This window comes from Wolffia australiana, chromosome 5 (genome assembly GCF_029677425.1).
Source record: "Wolffia australiana isolate 7733 chromosome 5, ASM2967742v1".
Classification (NCBI taxonomy): domain Eukaryota; kingdom Viridiplantae; phylum Streptophyta; class Magnoliopsida; order Alismatales; family Araceae; genus Wolffia; species Wolffia australiana.
In genome coordinates, this window is record NC_135839.1 from 17707003 (window position 1) to 17722702 (window position 15700).

General features: G+C 41.0%; 3 protein-coding genes across 9 annotated transcripts in view; 1 reads left to right on the forward strand and 2 right to left on the reverse strand.

Moving 5' to 3' along the window:
• Positions 1-5933, forward strand: part of LOC144703614 (K(+) efflux antiporter 6-like) — a 43296-nt gene extending 37363 nt beyond the window's left edge. For both annotated transcript variants that reach the window (XM_078575818.1, XM_078575817.1), the window contains 6 exons: positions 3774-3869; positions 4322-4510; positions 4585-4662; positions 4733-4777; positions 4850-4942; positions 5713-5933. In XM_078575818.1, the coding sequence (XP_078431944.1) occupies positions 3774-3869; positions 4322-4510; positions 4585-4662; positions 4733-4777; positions 4850-4942; positions 5713-5739 (528 nt within the window). In that variant the 3' untranslated portion in view covers positions 5740-5933. The remainder of the gene's footprint in view (positions 1-3773; positions 3870-4321; positions 4511-4584; positions 4663-4732; positions 4778-4849; positions 4943-5712) is intronic.
• A 118-nt stretch (positions 5934-6051) lies between these two features.
• Positions 6052-7780, reverse strand: LOC144703616 (transcription factor MYBS3-like). The gene is made up of 3 exons (XM_078575820.1): positions 7352-7780; positions 6399-6589; positions 6052-6297 (listed from the first exon to the last, which is right to left on the reverse strand). The coding sequence occupies exons 1-3, from the start codon at positions 7662-7664 to the stop codon at positions 6127-6129; spliced, it is 675 nt and encodes a 224-aa protein (XP_078431946.1). The 5' UTR covers positions 7665-7780; the 3' UTR covers positions 6052-6126.
• A 974-nt stretch (positions 7781-8754) lies between these two features.
• On the reverse strand, positions 8755-13984 carry LPXA (bacterial transferase hexapeptide repeat-containing protein). Of its 6 annotated transcripts, XR_013581576.1 has the most exons (15): positions 13797-13984; positions 13619-13710; positions 13179-13303; positions 12936-13044; positions 12651-12743; positions 12453-12569; positions 12277-12360; positions 11535-11639; positions 11172-11261; positions 10961-11089; positions 10245-10363; positions 9900-10085; positions 9637-9796; positions 9144-9534; positions 8755-9002 (listed from the first exon to the last, which is right to left on the reverse strand). XR_013581576.1 is itself a non-coding variant. In XM_078575819.1 (11 exons), exons 1-10 carry the CDS (start codon positions 13900-13902, stop codon positions 10970-10972), a joined length of 1041 nt encoding a protein of 346 aa, XP_078431945.1. In that variant the 5' UTR covers positions 13903-13984; the 3' UTR covers positions 9813-10085; positions 10961-10969. The 6 variants fall into 6 exon arrangements, 1 of the variants encoding a protein (XP_078431945.1); XR_013581573.1 differs by lacking the exon at positions 10245-10363; XR_013581574.1 differs by having other exon boundaries at positions 9900-10363.
• Positions 13985-15700: the final 1716 nt, after the last annotated feature.

The window sequence follows — 15700 nt, forward strand, 5'->3', positions numbered from 1 at the left end:
TGCCAACAGCAGAAGGCTTCTACTCTGTTCCCAGCAGGCTTATTGCAACCACTGCCTATCCCAAATCGAATATGGGAAGATGTTTCGATTGATTTCATAGAAGGGCTTCCCTCTTCACAAGGGTACGACTCGATTCTGGTGGTGGTGGACCGACTATCTAAATTCAGTCATTTTATTGCCCTTAAACACCCCTTTACAGCTCAGTCCTTAGCTGATATTTTCATTAAGGAAATTGTTTGCCTACATGGAATTCCTAATTCTATCTTATCTGACCGAGGCAGTATATTTACCAGTTCGTTCTGGAGGGAACGACACAAACAACAAGGAACTTCCCTAAAGATGAGTTCCTCCTATCATCCAGAAACAGACGGACAGACGGAGGTCACCAATCGAAGTTTAGAATGTTATCTACGCTGTTTTTCTTCACAATGTCCTAAACAATGGATCAAATGGCTACCATGGGCAGAGTACAGCTACACCACGTATCACCACTACTCAAGTATGAAGCTTCACCGTCCCCTATTGACTCCTTGGACACTATGCTCCAAGAAAGGGATGTTACTCTTGACATTCTCAAATCCCATCTAACCAAAGCCCAATCTATTATGAAGCGACAAAATGACAAGCATCAACGAGATATTCAATTTCAAGTTGGAGACAAAGTGTACGTCAAGATTCGACCTTACAGAATGAAAACATTGGCAAAGCGCCCCTCTGAAAAATTATCTCCAAAATATTTCGGCCCTTATTCCATGTTAGAACAAATCGGTCCCATTGCATACAAGCTCGACTTGCCTTCTACTACCACTATTCATCCCGTCTTCCATGTCTCTCATCTTCGTAAAACCATAGGCTAGACCACCAACATTTTACCTTTGACTTTTAATCTCTCTGCTGATTGGGAATGGCAGATCTTTCCGGAAGCCATTCTTTCACACAGGTTTACAAGAGAAGGGATGCAAGTCCTTGTCAAGTGGAAGAACTTGCCAAATTATGAAGCCACTTGGGAGGACGTCCTGACCCTGGAGAAACAATTTCCTCAATTCCAAATTGGGGACAATTTGGTTTTCAAAAAGGGGAGTATTGATAAGGAATTTACGAGGACTTATTTGGAAAAACAGAAAAAGCAAAAGCGCGCTCACGTCGCTCACGCAACAACCGCTTCGGGTCAGACGCTGCAAAGGACGAGGATGGCGAACAACATATAAGGCGCCAAGGCGCCTGAAGAAAGGGCACGATAACAAGTTGTGAGCAGTGTTCCTGGGAGCCAGCGGAAGAGGGTGGGAGATCCTCTGGCCATCTGCTGGAGACGTTGCCGATCCGGTCGCTTATCTTTTCTTCGTTGCTACAATTATCTCTTTGGAACTTCGTATCCCTTTCATCGATTGTCCCTCGGAACAGTTTATCTTCTTGGGAATGGATTTCCTCTGAATCGAGTTATCTATTTTTCTATTGAACGTTCAGTGCGGAAGCCACTTCTATATTTGTCGTTACATTTCTGAACTACTTCAGGAATATCGTAACACAGATCAACGAGAGGTGCCCATTCAGTATCACCGTTGGGTGTCCAAACTCCGGGGCTATGACTTTGTTATACAATATAAGTCTGGGAAGAAAAATATTGTGGTGGATGCATTGTCCAGGTCTCAACAAGATCATCAAGGGAAGTGCAACTCTATATCAATGACGCACTGGTTGGATAAATTGAAACTCATCCAAGAAGTCACAAATGACCCAAAACTCTGGAAGATATACGAGCAAATAGAATTGTGTACTGATCAAGACCCTAACTATACTATTCATCAAGCAATATTATTCTACAAGGGAAAACTTATCCTGCCATCTGATTCTTCCTTAATTCCGAATATCCTACAAGAGTTTCATGATTCAAATGTAGGAGATCATGGTGGTTCTTAAGAACATTCAAACGGGTTTTCCAACAATATATGCGAGCAGGAATGAGAAAGACCATAAAGGCATATGTGAACCAGTGTGTAGTGTGTCAACAACAAAAGTCTTCCACACTTAGCCCCGCTGGGTTACTACAACCTCTTCCAATTCCTAACCAAATTTGGGAAGATATTACAACGGACTTTATAGAAGGACTACCCAAGTCAGAAGGGTTTGATTCCATCATGGTCGTGGTGGATCGTCTTAGTAAATACAGCCATTACATTGCAGTCAAACATCCATTCACAGCTGGTACTATTGCAGAAATATTCACTAAAGAGATAATTCGATTACATGGCATCCCCAACTCAATTATTTCCGATAGAGGAAGCTTATTTACAAGCCACTTTTGGAAAGAACTGCATCGCCTCCAAGGTACTTGTCTCAAATTCAGTTCCTCTTATCACCCAGAAACAGATGGCCAGTCAGAAGTCACCAACAGGGGGCTGGAATGCTATTTATGATGTTTTGCTTCAGAGATTCCAAAAAAGTGGAAGAATTGGTTGCATTGGGCCGAGTATAATTATAATACCTCATTTCATACATCAATCCAGACTACACCTTTCAGGGCCGTATACGGCAGAGATCCACCCTCATTAATCCATTATGGGACAACTCCCTCTCCGTTTGATTCTATCGACCGACTATTAACATAGAGAGATCAAATACTTATCAGTCTGAAGTAGCACCTGGCAAGAGCCCAATCGACAATGAAATTACAAGCTGATAAACATCGACGAGATGAGGAATTAATAGTGGGAGATATGGTTTATTTAAAGTTAAGAGCATACCGAATGAAGACTTTGGCCAAGAGGAAATATGAAAAGCTCAGTCCAAAATTTTTTGGTCCATACAAAATTACCCAAAAAATTGGACCTGTAGCATACCAGTTGGACCTACCTCCTCAGTCTAATTTGCATCCGGTTTTTCATGCATCACTATTAAAAAGAGCATTGGGGGCCCCACCACAAAATAGTCAACCATTACCAGATTGTCTTAACTAATGAACATGCATGGCAGGTATATCCGGAGGACATTCTTAAAATTCGTCACAAGCCTTATGGAGCAGAGGTTATAGTCAAATGGGCCAATCTACCAATTAATGAAGCCTCATGTGAACAAGTCAACCGGTTTTGCAAAGCATTTCCAGATTTCCAGCTTGAGGACAAGCTGGATCTTCAAGGGATGGGTATTGATAAATTTTATTCACAAAAGTATCAAAGAAAGAAGAAAAGGGGATCTGGTCAACGCAAGGTTTACCAGGCGATTTAACCAGACACTCCCCAGACCGCTACCCTATAAATAAAGACCTCCAGACAGGTACGGTAACTTTTGTCATTTTCTTGAAAATGCCCGATCTTGGAGAGGACGGGAGAAGGCCAGAGCGGGAAGGAGACTCCATTTCCCGTTCGCCTGGAGGGAGGAACTCGTCCAGAGAGGAGGAGCGCCCATGTTCGAGAAGGAGCTCGTCCAGAGAGGAGGAGACATCTCGATCTACATCTACTATCCTATTACGCCGATCACCACGATTTCCAACTCTATTACACCGATCACCGTGATTTCCAACTCTTGGAAATTCTACAACATTATTGTAAACGGCTTTCATTGTTGGCAATTCTTGAGAGGGATTCTATTCCCGGTTCTATCAAAGACCTTATATTTCTGGTTTGTCTTTGTTTCAATTTCTCATCTTAATGGTGTGCCATCGTTTATCTGCAAATGCTAGTTTTTCATTGGCACATGGAAGTTTCTATTCCGTCAGCTTATTGACCTGATTAAGTTTGTCATTTAACTAATGCCTACATGATCTTCAATGCAAGCAGTGCAGCGATAAACTGGGTCTGAGCCTTGAACTGGGTTCTTTTGCTGCGGGAGTAATGATCTCAACCACCGATCTTTCACAGCATACCCTCAATCAGGTTATTTCACATCCCTCCCTCGTCTTCTGAATAGTTTTTTGCGTCATCTTGAGTGATGACGATTTCGTCATCTTCATTGTCATCCTGCTTCAGACCAATGACAATGACGAAATTGTCATCGTCTATTCTTCTGACAAAGGTTAACAAAGGCCCTGACAAGAAAAATACATCATTGTCTCATCGTCATCCTGCCTCAGACAAAAGATGATGACTTGGATGATTCAAATATTGTCATTATCATCTTTACGAGGATGAATGCAGATTCATTATCGTCCTCTCCTCATCTGACAGAGTGGTAATCATCATTTCTGATGCAGAAAAGACTGGAAGAATTAAGATGTAAATATATTGTTGTCTCATTTGAATTTTCTCTGGCTGTAGTTAAGTCTATTCTTTCACTTAAATTGCTCATGCTAGGGTACCGGGTCACACTGGATGTTCGTGTTATGCAGATCGAGCCCATCCGAAACTTATTTGCTGCTCTTTTTCTGGCTTGTGTGGGAATGCTGATGAACATCAATTTCCTTTGGACTCACGTAGACATCTTAATCTCGGCTGTTATCTTGGTGACCATCACGAAGACATTGGTGTCTGCAACCGTGATCAAGTGCTTTGGATACACAAGCAAGGCTTCTCTTCGGGCAAGTTCATCCACTTCCTACAATAAGATCTCTGAGTTTCTTCTAATTGGCTTTTCTACCCCACAATTCCTCAGGTTGGGCTGTCTTTGGCCCCGATTGGGGAGTTCTCCTTTGTTCTTCTCAGTCGTGCCTCATATCTACATTTGGTTGAGGTGATGTGTCACTTTCAGTTTTTTAACTTTATTTTTGCCGAAAAAGGTTCATTTATGATTTTATGAACAGGGAAGGCTTTACCTCTTCCTGCTTGGGACCTCAGCTCTTAGCTTGGTATCTTACTGGATCCTTTTTCTTTAAGGCTATGGTATACTTTTTTTCCTCTTGAACGTTTGGTTTCTGCAGGTGACCGCTCCTTTGGTTTTCAAGTTGATTCCTGTCGTCATTCAACTTGGGGTTTCGCTTGGCTGGTTTTCCCCTGACAGACCTCTGCTAGAGGTAATTGTTAACACTGATGAGGTCTTCATATTATTTTTCACAGTAGATTTTAGCTTCTTCTGTTTTCCTCAAAACTACAGTTTTAGGGGTTAATACTAGAGTAAGCTTTTCAGTAACGAAGAAATTGATACTCGTGAAAAATATATGAATTTGAAATTGATTTTTTTTTTTCTTAATGAGCCTTCAAATTATGCTGTCTGGGTCTTGACTGATCATTTTAACTTTAAAGTTGGTATTTCCAATACAAGAGTTATCGAGTTAGTAATCAAATGACAAGCTTTTCAGCAACGAAGGAATGATACATGCATTGGATGTTGAATTTTTTTCTCAAAAAAATTCATGCATTCGCAGCTGTTGAGATCTGGGTCTCGACAGGTCGCTGTCAAGACGCAGACTCCGCCCCTTACTCTCGTATCTCTCTCTCTCTCTCTCTCTCCTCCCTCAGTTCACATCTCTCGTCTCTCCAGGTCTCGATTCTCTTCCGCCTCTTTCATCCCTTCCTCTACAATAAAGTCAATATTAAAAAAAAAAAATTAAAAATACAGGAAATTCGAGCGGTATCGCGTGGTTTGGAATTCTCCCTGCCCACCGCCCACGAGCTTTGGGCAGTTAAAAATTCGCCCCACTTGGGCCGAATATCCGCGGCGAATCCCGCGACCATCGCGAACCATGAAACAAAAAACTTTAAAAAAATGCATGAATCTGAAGTTGAATTTTTTTAGTTCTTATAACACTTAATTCGCAGCCATTGACGATCCGACTCATAACAGGTCACAAAGAGCACAAAGGAGAGATGAAAGAGCACCAAGGCGAAGACAATCTCCACCTTCCTTCTCTTGCGGCAAAGAAAAAACCCAGCTTGCCCTGTTTCCATTACCGGGAAATTTCTTCTCCCCTTCATGTACCCTCTATGTATCTCTTATATTTTCGTGTTAACAACGCTTCTGCAAATCACATGCTCGTTTAATCATCCAAAAATCTCCTCTTTTTCTGGCCCAGATTAGAGCAGTTCATCCGCGCTGTAAGTTAAGGCAGTCCAGAGAGTAATCCTCCGAACGATCGTCACAATCAATCAATTAGGGTTTCGAGCTAGCGAGAAACAAACAGGGTGAAGAAGAAGAAGATGATGATGACGAGTAGAGAACAGTAGAAAGAAGGGGAGGAGAAGAGATGGGTCGGCGTGGTTATATCACGGCGAGGCCAAAATTAGAAGGAGAAACAGTAGCCGGCGCCGGAGAGGAGATGGTGAGTTCTAAGCTGAGCGGCGCCTTCGTCGCAGCTTCTTTCACGGCGGCGAAGTTAAGATCGAACGGCGGAGGCGGTCTGCGCGGGTGCAGCTGGTGCTGTAAGCTCATCTGCGAGGAAATTAGAAGAAAAGAGTTGTTTTTTTTTTAGAGTTGCATGGGATTTGGAAGAGGAAGGGAGAGAGGGAGAGGGAGTGGGGTGAGAATAGCACGTCGAAGAGGCTGGCTCTGCGCTTCTTGTGGAGGTTGCTCCGGCGGAGGAAGTACTTCTGCGCATGGCTGGCGACCTGCGTCGGCGTTCTCGTGATGACGAAGTTGCGGGAGATGCCGCGCCAGTCCCCCTTTCCCAGCTTCTCCAGCCCCGCGATGAACGCCATGTGTTCTTCCTCCGTCCACGGAGTCCCTGCCAAAATATCCCCTCTTTCCTCAGCCTCGACCTTCCCCATATCCCTCTCTATCCCTCTCTCTCTCTCTCTCTCTCTCTCTCTCTCTCTCTCTCTCTCTCTCTCTCTCTCTCTCTGTGTGGCTCTCTCTCTCTCTCTCTCTCTCTCTGGCTATCTCTCTCTCTCTCTCCGGCTATCTCTCTCTCTCTCTCTGGCTATCTCTGTCCCTCTCTGCCTCTTGCAGCCTTGCTATCCCTCTCCCTCTCTGCCGCCGGCTATCCCTCTCTCTCGTTCTCTCTCTTTACCTCGGGCTATCTCTCTCCTCGTTCTCTCTCTCTCTCTACCTCTAGCTATCTCTCTCTCCTTCTCTCTCTCTACCTCTGGCTATCTCTCTCTCACGTTCGCCCTCTCTACCTCTGGCTGCCTCTCTCCTCGTTTCTCTCCCTCTCTACTCTGGCTATCTCTCTCTCGTTCTCCCTCTCTACCCCTGACTATCTCTGTCCCTCTCGTTCTCTCTCTCTACCTCTGACTATCTCTCTCTCTGTCTCTCAGAGTCTCTCTCTCTCTCTGTCTCGCAGAGTCTCTCTCTGTCTCTCTCTCTCACAGAGAATCTCTCTGCCTATCCCTCTCTCTCAGAGTCTCTCTCTCTCTCTCACTCTTTCTATCAATCTACATGCATCAAAACATCAATCTATCAGTTTACCCTTGAATCAACATACGCCCATCAATCGATCTGTTCATCGACCGATGAATCTATCTACGGACCTATCGACACGGCGTACCTTTCTTTCTCTCCGGGTGATTCCGGGAGAGTCCGGCGAGGCCATCGGAGAGGTACCCGAGGGCCTGTTTATCGGCGGCTTCCTCGAGGAAGACGAGGGACGAGCAAGAGGAAGAAGAGGAAGAAGACGACGGTGGAGAGGGGATCGGAGAAGAGATAAAGTCCATGCTGAAGCTCTTCTTCAGAGGAGACGTAACTACATGGAGATGAACTCCAAACAGCCTAACTCCCCCGCCAGACGCCGCGCTTGCGTAGTTTCTACAAGTCCTCGAATTGTGCCCGTCGTTGCCGCAGTGCGAGCATCTCCTCCCCATCTTCTCCGCGAATCACAAAGTGGAAAGTGTAGACAGTATCGAGAAAGAGAAATAGCGAGAGAGAGAGAGAGAGAGAGAGAGAGAGAGAGAAATGGATAATGACTCGTTGTAAGCGCTTAAACTTGTGGGCGGAGTTTATGGGGGACCTATCAAGGATAGATGCGCAAGTCGTGGACTTTTCTTCCCTTTGAAGAGCGCTTTTCCCAAAATCTACCGACAGAAGGTGGTGCAGTCTTCCCTCACGAGTGGACTGTAGAGAGCTACGTTGCGGAGTAAGCCCGGGTTTGCATTATTCAATTCTAGACTTGTATAAATACAGCATCAATGGCGTGGCCTCTAGCGGTGTCCATTTCACTCTCTGCCTGACTTACCGCTACCCACTTGTCCCTTAAAAATGCCCAACCGTAGCTCCTCGTCAGAACTCCATTTACCTTTCAGCGAGGTCAGGTTAAAAACCAACATACGGAAAGGCCAAACCCATAGAAAATCCTCCGAGACAAAGACATAATTATGTGCGCGAGGTGTCTCGGGTTAATGGGTCATTACTCAATTCAGCCCTCGGCTAAGCAAGATTATGATGAACAATAATTAAGAGCAAGACCCAGATCTCTGTTATTGTGAGTGAGGTGTCTCTGGTCAATGGGTTGGCTCCGAGTAAGATTACTCAGTTTGTAAACACTAATGATGTTTATAAACCATTGAGAACGGTTTATAAACATCATAAACAAGAGAAAAAGAGTGCGTCTAAGAAGACAAATAAGAAATTCTCCAGGACAAAATACCCATACACGATGCTTTGGGTTGATTGGCTAGCTCGGCGGATCTCCGAGGGGGAAGAAAGAATGTTACTGAATCCCAATGAGAATTTAATGCGAAGAAAGAGAAAAGGAGAAGGCGACGTGCGGTATTGAATCAAGCCATAAACGGCACTGGATAAAGAGCACTTATGGCAGTTGTACCCGCGGATTCTTGTCCACTAAAACCCATTAAAAAAGACGTTCATCCTCGTCAGAGGGAATCGTCTCCCTCAATCATATTATTAAATCTTAATCGCTCAATCAGAGTCGCTTTCAGGAGAGGCCAAGACGTATTTTCCATAATCTCTCTCTCTACCCATCCATGAAGCCTCTTATTTATTCCCCTATCCAGATGATAAGTTTGGTATCTTTCTATTCATCCCACTTGACTTCATAAACTAATCTCCGATGCAGCTATCTATTTGTTCAGAGTACCTGCAGTCTCGAATTCTTTACCCATCCACGCAGCTCCCCACGTTCAGCATCTATTTTATAATCTCTGCAGCTTCCAAAACTTATCTCCTTCTGTTCACGGATGATTCTGAAGGAAAAAGAAAGTACAACTTGGATAAGGATTCTGCCCGTTATCCGGATCAACTTGCAGTAAAAGTGTTCAGCATGTTAGAGAGAGAGAGAGAAAGATAAAAATAAAGATAGAGAGAGAGAGAGGTAGAGCAGGGACCTGCGCTTGTCCGCATGCTTGGGTGGTCGTAGATCTGTCAAGTTTTTCTATTCTATCTCTACTTCGATATTCGAGCTGGATGGATATCTGATTATCTTTACGCAAGTGGGTACGGCAGATCTTCTCTCGTCTGTCCAATTTAACTGTCGCAAACTCTGATCCATCGGAAAAGCGCCCCCCTCTCTTTATCATGCCATTAAACTCTTGCAGACGGAGGAATCCTGAACGATAGAATCCGCAGGAAGCAATCCCAGCCGTTGATTTTTGCGATTTACACACCCATATATATCCATCTGAGATCCTCCACACACGTCACATCGGCCCATCTCCATCTCTTTCTTCAGTGCGGTCTCTGAGAATATATCTCGTCCTTTCCTTGCACCGAGACATGCTGGGAAGAAAGTACAGAAAGTATGATTAAATTATCAGAATGTATGTGAGATCGTCCCTCCCCCCTTCTCCATACTGCTCCCCTCATCGGTGGGAAACCTACTAGATGAACGGCATAGAGAAGGCCACGTCGCCTTTTATCCCATCATCAATGCAGATTGCTACGGTTTCCCTCTGGTCTGCAGTGGCGGTTCTATGAATGGCGTTGCCATCCGATTATTATCACGATTCCGTGAATCTCCGGAGACAACAAATTGGCGATCCTTTAAAGACAATCAATGGAAAAAAATGAAATTTCCTCGTACCCATTATAGCACAATCAGAAATAAGAAACGGGTTGGAGAAATTTCTGGAAATTTGGCGTACCCACGTGGATTTTTCGGCCTCGCTTTCGTATTCCACCTGTATAGCATGTATTTGGATGAATGTAGGGTGCGTAAGCGGCTGATTTCATCAGGAACCCTTCCACTTGGCGTCACTAGTCTACTACTCTACTTCTTTTGGATGACAGAGAGTAACAGGTCTGCAGAATGCACCCACAAGCTTCGCCAGCTGTAATTTTACCCCAGCAATAATAAATTAAAAGATCTCCAAGAAAAAGAACAAATTTTGTCAGTTGTTTTCGTCTCTGTGTCATTTAAATGTACAAAATATGTACGAGTTGAATAACAACATCCTGCTTGAGAGGAAAAGTAGGATGATATTTTTTACCCGAGTAATTCTCAATTAAACAATGTCATAGGAAAATAAAATATATGTCTTGTCAGTGGTCTTCGTTGCTTTGTGTTGGCCAGAAGTAAAAAAAGATGTAGGCATTGAATAACAACATCCTGCTTAAGAGGAAAAGTAGGACTTCGTTATTTTACCCGAGTAATTCTCAATTCAATAACCTATTAGGAAAACAAAAAATATATATCTAGGTAGTGGTCTTCGTCGATTTGTGTTCTCCAAATGTAAAAAAAAAAAGGATACAGGCGTTGAATAACTTCCCGCTTAAGAGGAACATTAGGACTTTGTTATTTTACCCGAGTAAATCTCAATTAAAGAATATCTTAGCAAAACAAAAAATAGATATATTGCCAGTGGTTTTCGTCGCGTTGTGTTCTACAAATGTACAAAAGGATATAGGTGTTAATAACTTCCCGCTTAAGAGGAACATCAGGATTTTGTTATTTTACCCGAGTAATTCTACATTCTCTTAGGGAAACAAATATATATATATATATATATATATATATATATATATATATATATATATATATATATATATATTGTCAGCGGTCTTCGTTGCTTTGAGTTACCCAAATGTAAATAATGAACTTACCAATCCTCATTATGAAATCGACCGATTTCCGAAAGGACAGATTCCCACGCCGGCTCTTCTGAAAATAGTCGCGTATGGATTCGAGTGTTATTAATGAACTTACCAAGCCTCATTAAGAAATCGACCGACTTCTGAAAGGGCAGATCCCACGTTGGCTCTTCTGAAAGGAGTCGCGTATCGATTCGACCATAGAAAGTACAGCCGGAAAGGCAGAAAGCTCTTCATTTTCTTCCTGAAGGATCGAAAGTCAACGGTATCGCCTTGTCAGTCAACATCACGATTGCGTGGGCACTGCAGAAATGACGATTTTGTACCACTTCTGCAATGCGTTGCTCGATTGAAATCGCAGATTGTTCGGCCACCGGCATGAAGATCTTCCTGTAGGCCCTCTTCATGCTCATGATCTATAAATATCAGCAAGAATTTTAATAGGCCGCAAGAATTTTAAAAATTTGGGGGGATATTCCGTGGGAATTGCGAAAAAGTAGCGTGAGCGAACATAAAGCAACGATTTTAAAGGTTTTACTTCAAGAGGAGGTACAGCAGACAAAAATCCGAGTAATTCCTCGAGCGTTCCATATTACTTCTGTATATAGTTGACTTCATGAGAAATCTTAGACTTGAATAGAAGAAAATCTTCATTTTCTTAAAAGGTTCAATGAATTAGAAAGTATGACCTCGGCAGATGAGATGCCTTTGCGACGGAGACCTTCTAAATTTAGCCCCCGAATTTCAGCTCTGTTTCCAGAAACCATCATGTATCTGGGAACGTCCTGGGAAACCTGGGCACATGAGGAAGATGATTAAAGGAATAATCATGGAACAATTGACACGTTTCCTAAAAGCAATGCAACAATGGATATAAGTCAAATTATCCGCAAGAGTTGGTGACTAGGCTGTCCATACAAGCAAGTCGTCGTAGCTCTTGGTAGTCATCCATAACAGGATGACGATGACGATGTAGAAGTTTTCGTCTTCATAGCCACTTGTCTCTGACTAGGATTATGATGATGATGATGATGATGATGAATTCCTCATTAGCTTAGCAGAGGACGATGAAGAAGACTATGATGATGACCATGGCTATTGCAGCAGCCTTCTCACAGGGTCCCACCGACACAACTGCCCTCTCACGGTCTCCCCACCCTACCACCACCTGGTGTGTGAGTCTCTTGTCCTCTGTTGAGGGCGACAATTTGTCATTGACTGTTTCACGATGACAATGGTGATGAAAAAGTCATCATCATCTCTCCTCACTAGGATGATGATGAAGAAATTATCATCGTCACACATTTGTGCGGATGATGATGATGATAATGAGGATGACCATGACCAGTTTTCGATGACAATGGTAAGTTCATCCTGGGATGGCCAAACACTATGGGTGATTAAGATCTAAAGGAAGTCTATTAAACACACCGCCGAACCACCGCTAACGAAACAGAGGCAACCCAAGCGACAAAACTGGTGTATAACACTAGCTCCTGATGTGCGCACATAATCCTGCACGTTTAATCAAAGATGGATCAATGTTCAGACAATAATTTTTTGAAACATAGAGGATAAGAAGAAAGACTAAGAGCGAAATTGCCTACTTCCACCACCACATGCCCCGCAAACAGACTGTTATTTGAGAAAATATTATTGTTCCCAACTTTACAGTCGTGGGCTATGTGGCAGGCCCCCATTATAAGGTTGTTATTGCCGATAATCTGAAAAGTTGAAGGGTGAAATATCAGATTAAAGGCTCAATGATGTTTTAAAATCTGACATTGATGTCTGCATACGCTTACTGTTTTCTCCATAGAACTTGATGACCGATGAATGGAAGCATTTTCTCTGATATCGTTGTCGTCACCGACATGAAGGAAACATTCGTCACCTTTCTATAACAGCAAGGAATTCATTTAAGCAGCTGAGATTCGATTTAGACCACGAGAGTTCGAAATTAGTTTTATTATTGAGTCACCATTCAAAAATAAAAGAATCGACAAAATTTTAGATGGAATACGCAAAAGGTTTCAGAAGAGAAAAAATTAGACACCAAAAAACTCGATAGCATAAGATCAGAAGCTGACCATATATTTCAGATCTTGGCACTTAGCTCCAACGACTGCATTATGTCCTATTGTGTTGTTTCTTCCAATTATTGTTGATCCTGGAATGTTGCCCCCAACAATGGCACCACTGGCGCATAGTTCCAGTCGAGGCAAAGCAAGTAACGTGATATGAAATAGAAATTTAAGAGATACAAATTTATAAAAAAGCATCATACATATTGAGGAAAAAAATCAAAATTTTAAGTCTCAAGGTGTACATACGACAGTAAAGTGCAGTTTTCTCCCAACTCTGTATGCCCAAATATGTGGCAACCTGGAAACACCTGACAATGATCACCAATCCTCACCGCAGCCCCAATTGTGCAAAACGCACCGACTGAGACACCCTTCAATAAAAAATAAATTAATTTTTTTAAATGTTCAGAAACAGAAGAGAAAAAGAGCCCAGCACTCAAAACCAATCATGTCACGTGACTTCAGCTTCATGACGTCAAATTCAAACATGAGGAATCAAGTTTCTCATAGAACTGTCAAGATTCTTATCACTCCGCTCTAGAACAGATTTTCACGTAAATTGAAGAACAATATCCAAGGTAAACGAGGAGGAGACCATCAAAACACGATTCTACACGATCAAAACAGACTCTTATAATGATAATTACATCTATAATACTACCCGATCATGCGGATTCGAAGAGGACCTGCCCAATGACAGCGTCTGGATGAACCACAGCCGTCGGGTGAATCACGGTCAGCCCCTCTTCGCGAACAGCGTGACGCCCCTCTGACGAATCTAATGGCGGAGATAAAGCGCAATCAGCAACCAACCGAAGAACCCTTAACGGAGGGGAAATTGTTCGAGCAGAATGATGGGATTACCAGTATTGCCGGAAATCATTCCACGGAAGAACAGGCGCCAAAGAATTCGGTGAGTTGGGCAGCCAGAGATGGACGGGGAGGCACGAATTGCTCCAATGGAGGGCATTTCGAGCAATCCGCGACGAGCTTCAACAGTAGAGCGGCTGCCCCAGGGAAATGTAGCAGTAGCGGGAAACTTTCTTCCTTGATTCGTTCTCTTGTCACAATTGAATGTCCATTTTATATACTCGGTTAACCGTTTAATATCCATTCATAGTGGGGTCATATTTTGGTATGTATATTGTGTACATTAATACTGGGTGAGAATTTAATATACATGCTGTATATATTTGTATATATTCATAGGAAGCTAAGAATTTAGTATCAATCTTATATGCATTCATTCGGGGTCATATTTTAATTTATATTTTGTATCTATACATTTGAATATACATGTAATTAGGGCATGGTCGCAGTATTGGTTTTTGGCAAAAATCTGAACATATATGTTTACTTTGTTACGCTATTGGTTTCGCCAAAGACCAGATTTGGTTCAGTCAAACCTATAAGTTCTCTCATTAGTACCATAAAAATAAGATTCAAAGATCAAAATAATAAAGTCAAATTTTGCTCAAAAGTATACATAAAGAGTAAAAAAATCATCATAAGTGTATCAAATTTGCAATGAATTAACTAGAAAATGAAACTAACTTATTGTATACTTTCTATTTGTATTTAAAATTACAATTGTATTTGTCTTTATAAGTGTATCTGTATATGTAAGTGTATTTGTATTCATATTAGTTTTGTATCTGTATTTATATTTGTATTCGTACATTTACGCGTATGTCTATATCTGTGTCCATTCGTACTTCTATTTGTATTTATATTTGCATTTGTATTTGTATTTGTATTTGTATTTGTATTTGTATTTGTATTTGTATTTGTATTTGTATTTGTATTTGTATTTGTATTTGTATTTGTATTTGTATTTGTATTTGTATTTGTATTTGTATTTGTATTTGTATTTGTATTTGTATTTGTATTTGTATTTGTATTTGTATTTGTATTTGTATTTGTATTTGTATTTGTATTTGTATTTGTATTTGTATTTGCATTTGTATTTGCAATTGTGTTTGTATTTGTATTTGTATTTGTATTTATCTTTGTGTTTATGTTTGTATTTGTATTTGTCTTTTTGTTTGTATTTGTATTTGTATTTCTATCTGTATTTGTATTTGTATCTGTATCTGTATTTGTATTTGTATTTGTGTTTGTGTTTGTGTTTGTATTTGTATTCGTATTCGTATTTGTATTTATATTTGTATTTGCATTTCTATTTCTATTTGTACCTGTATTTGTATTGGTATATGTATTTTGTATTTGTATTGGAATTGGTACTTGTATTTGTACCTGTATTTGTATTGGTATTTGTATTTTGTATTTGTATTTGTATTGGTATTGGTATTTGTATTTGTATTTATAGTTGTAGGTATATTTGTATTTATATTGGAATTGGTATCTGTATTTGTATCTATATCTGTATATGTATCTTGATATGCATGTTTATCTGTATATATATCCTGTATTTGTATTGGTATTTGTATTCTGCATTGGTATTTGTATTTGTATTTGAATTTGAATTTGTATCTGTATTTAAATTTGCATTTGAATTTGTATTTCAATATTTTTTTGAATTTGAATTTGAATTTGAATTTGTATTTGTATTTGTATTTGTAATTGTATGTTTATTTGAAGTTGTATTTGTATTTGTACTTGTATTTGTATTTGTAATTGTATCTTTATTTGAAGTTGTATTTGTATTTGTACTTGTATTTGTACTTGTATCTGTATTTGAACTTGTATTTGAATTTGGATTTGAATTTGTATTTGAATTTGAATTTGTATTTGTATCTGTATTTGTA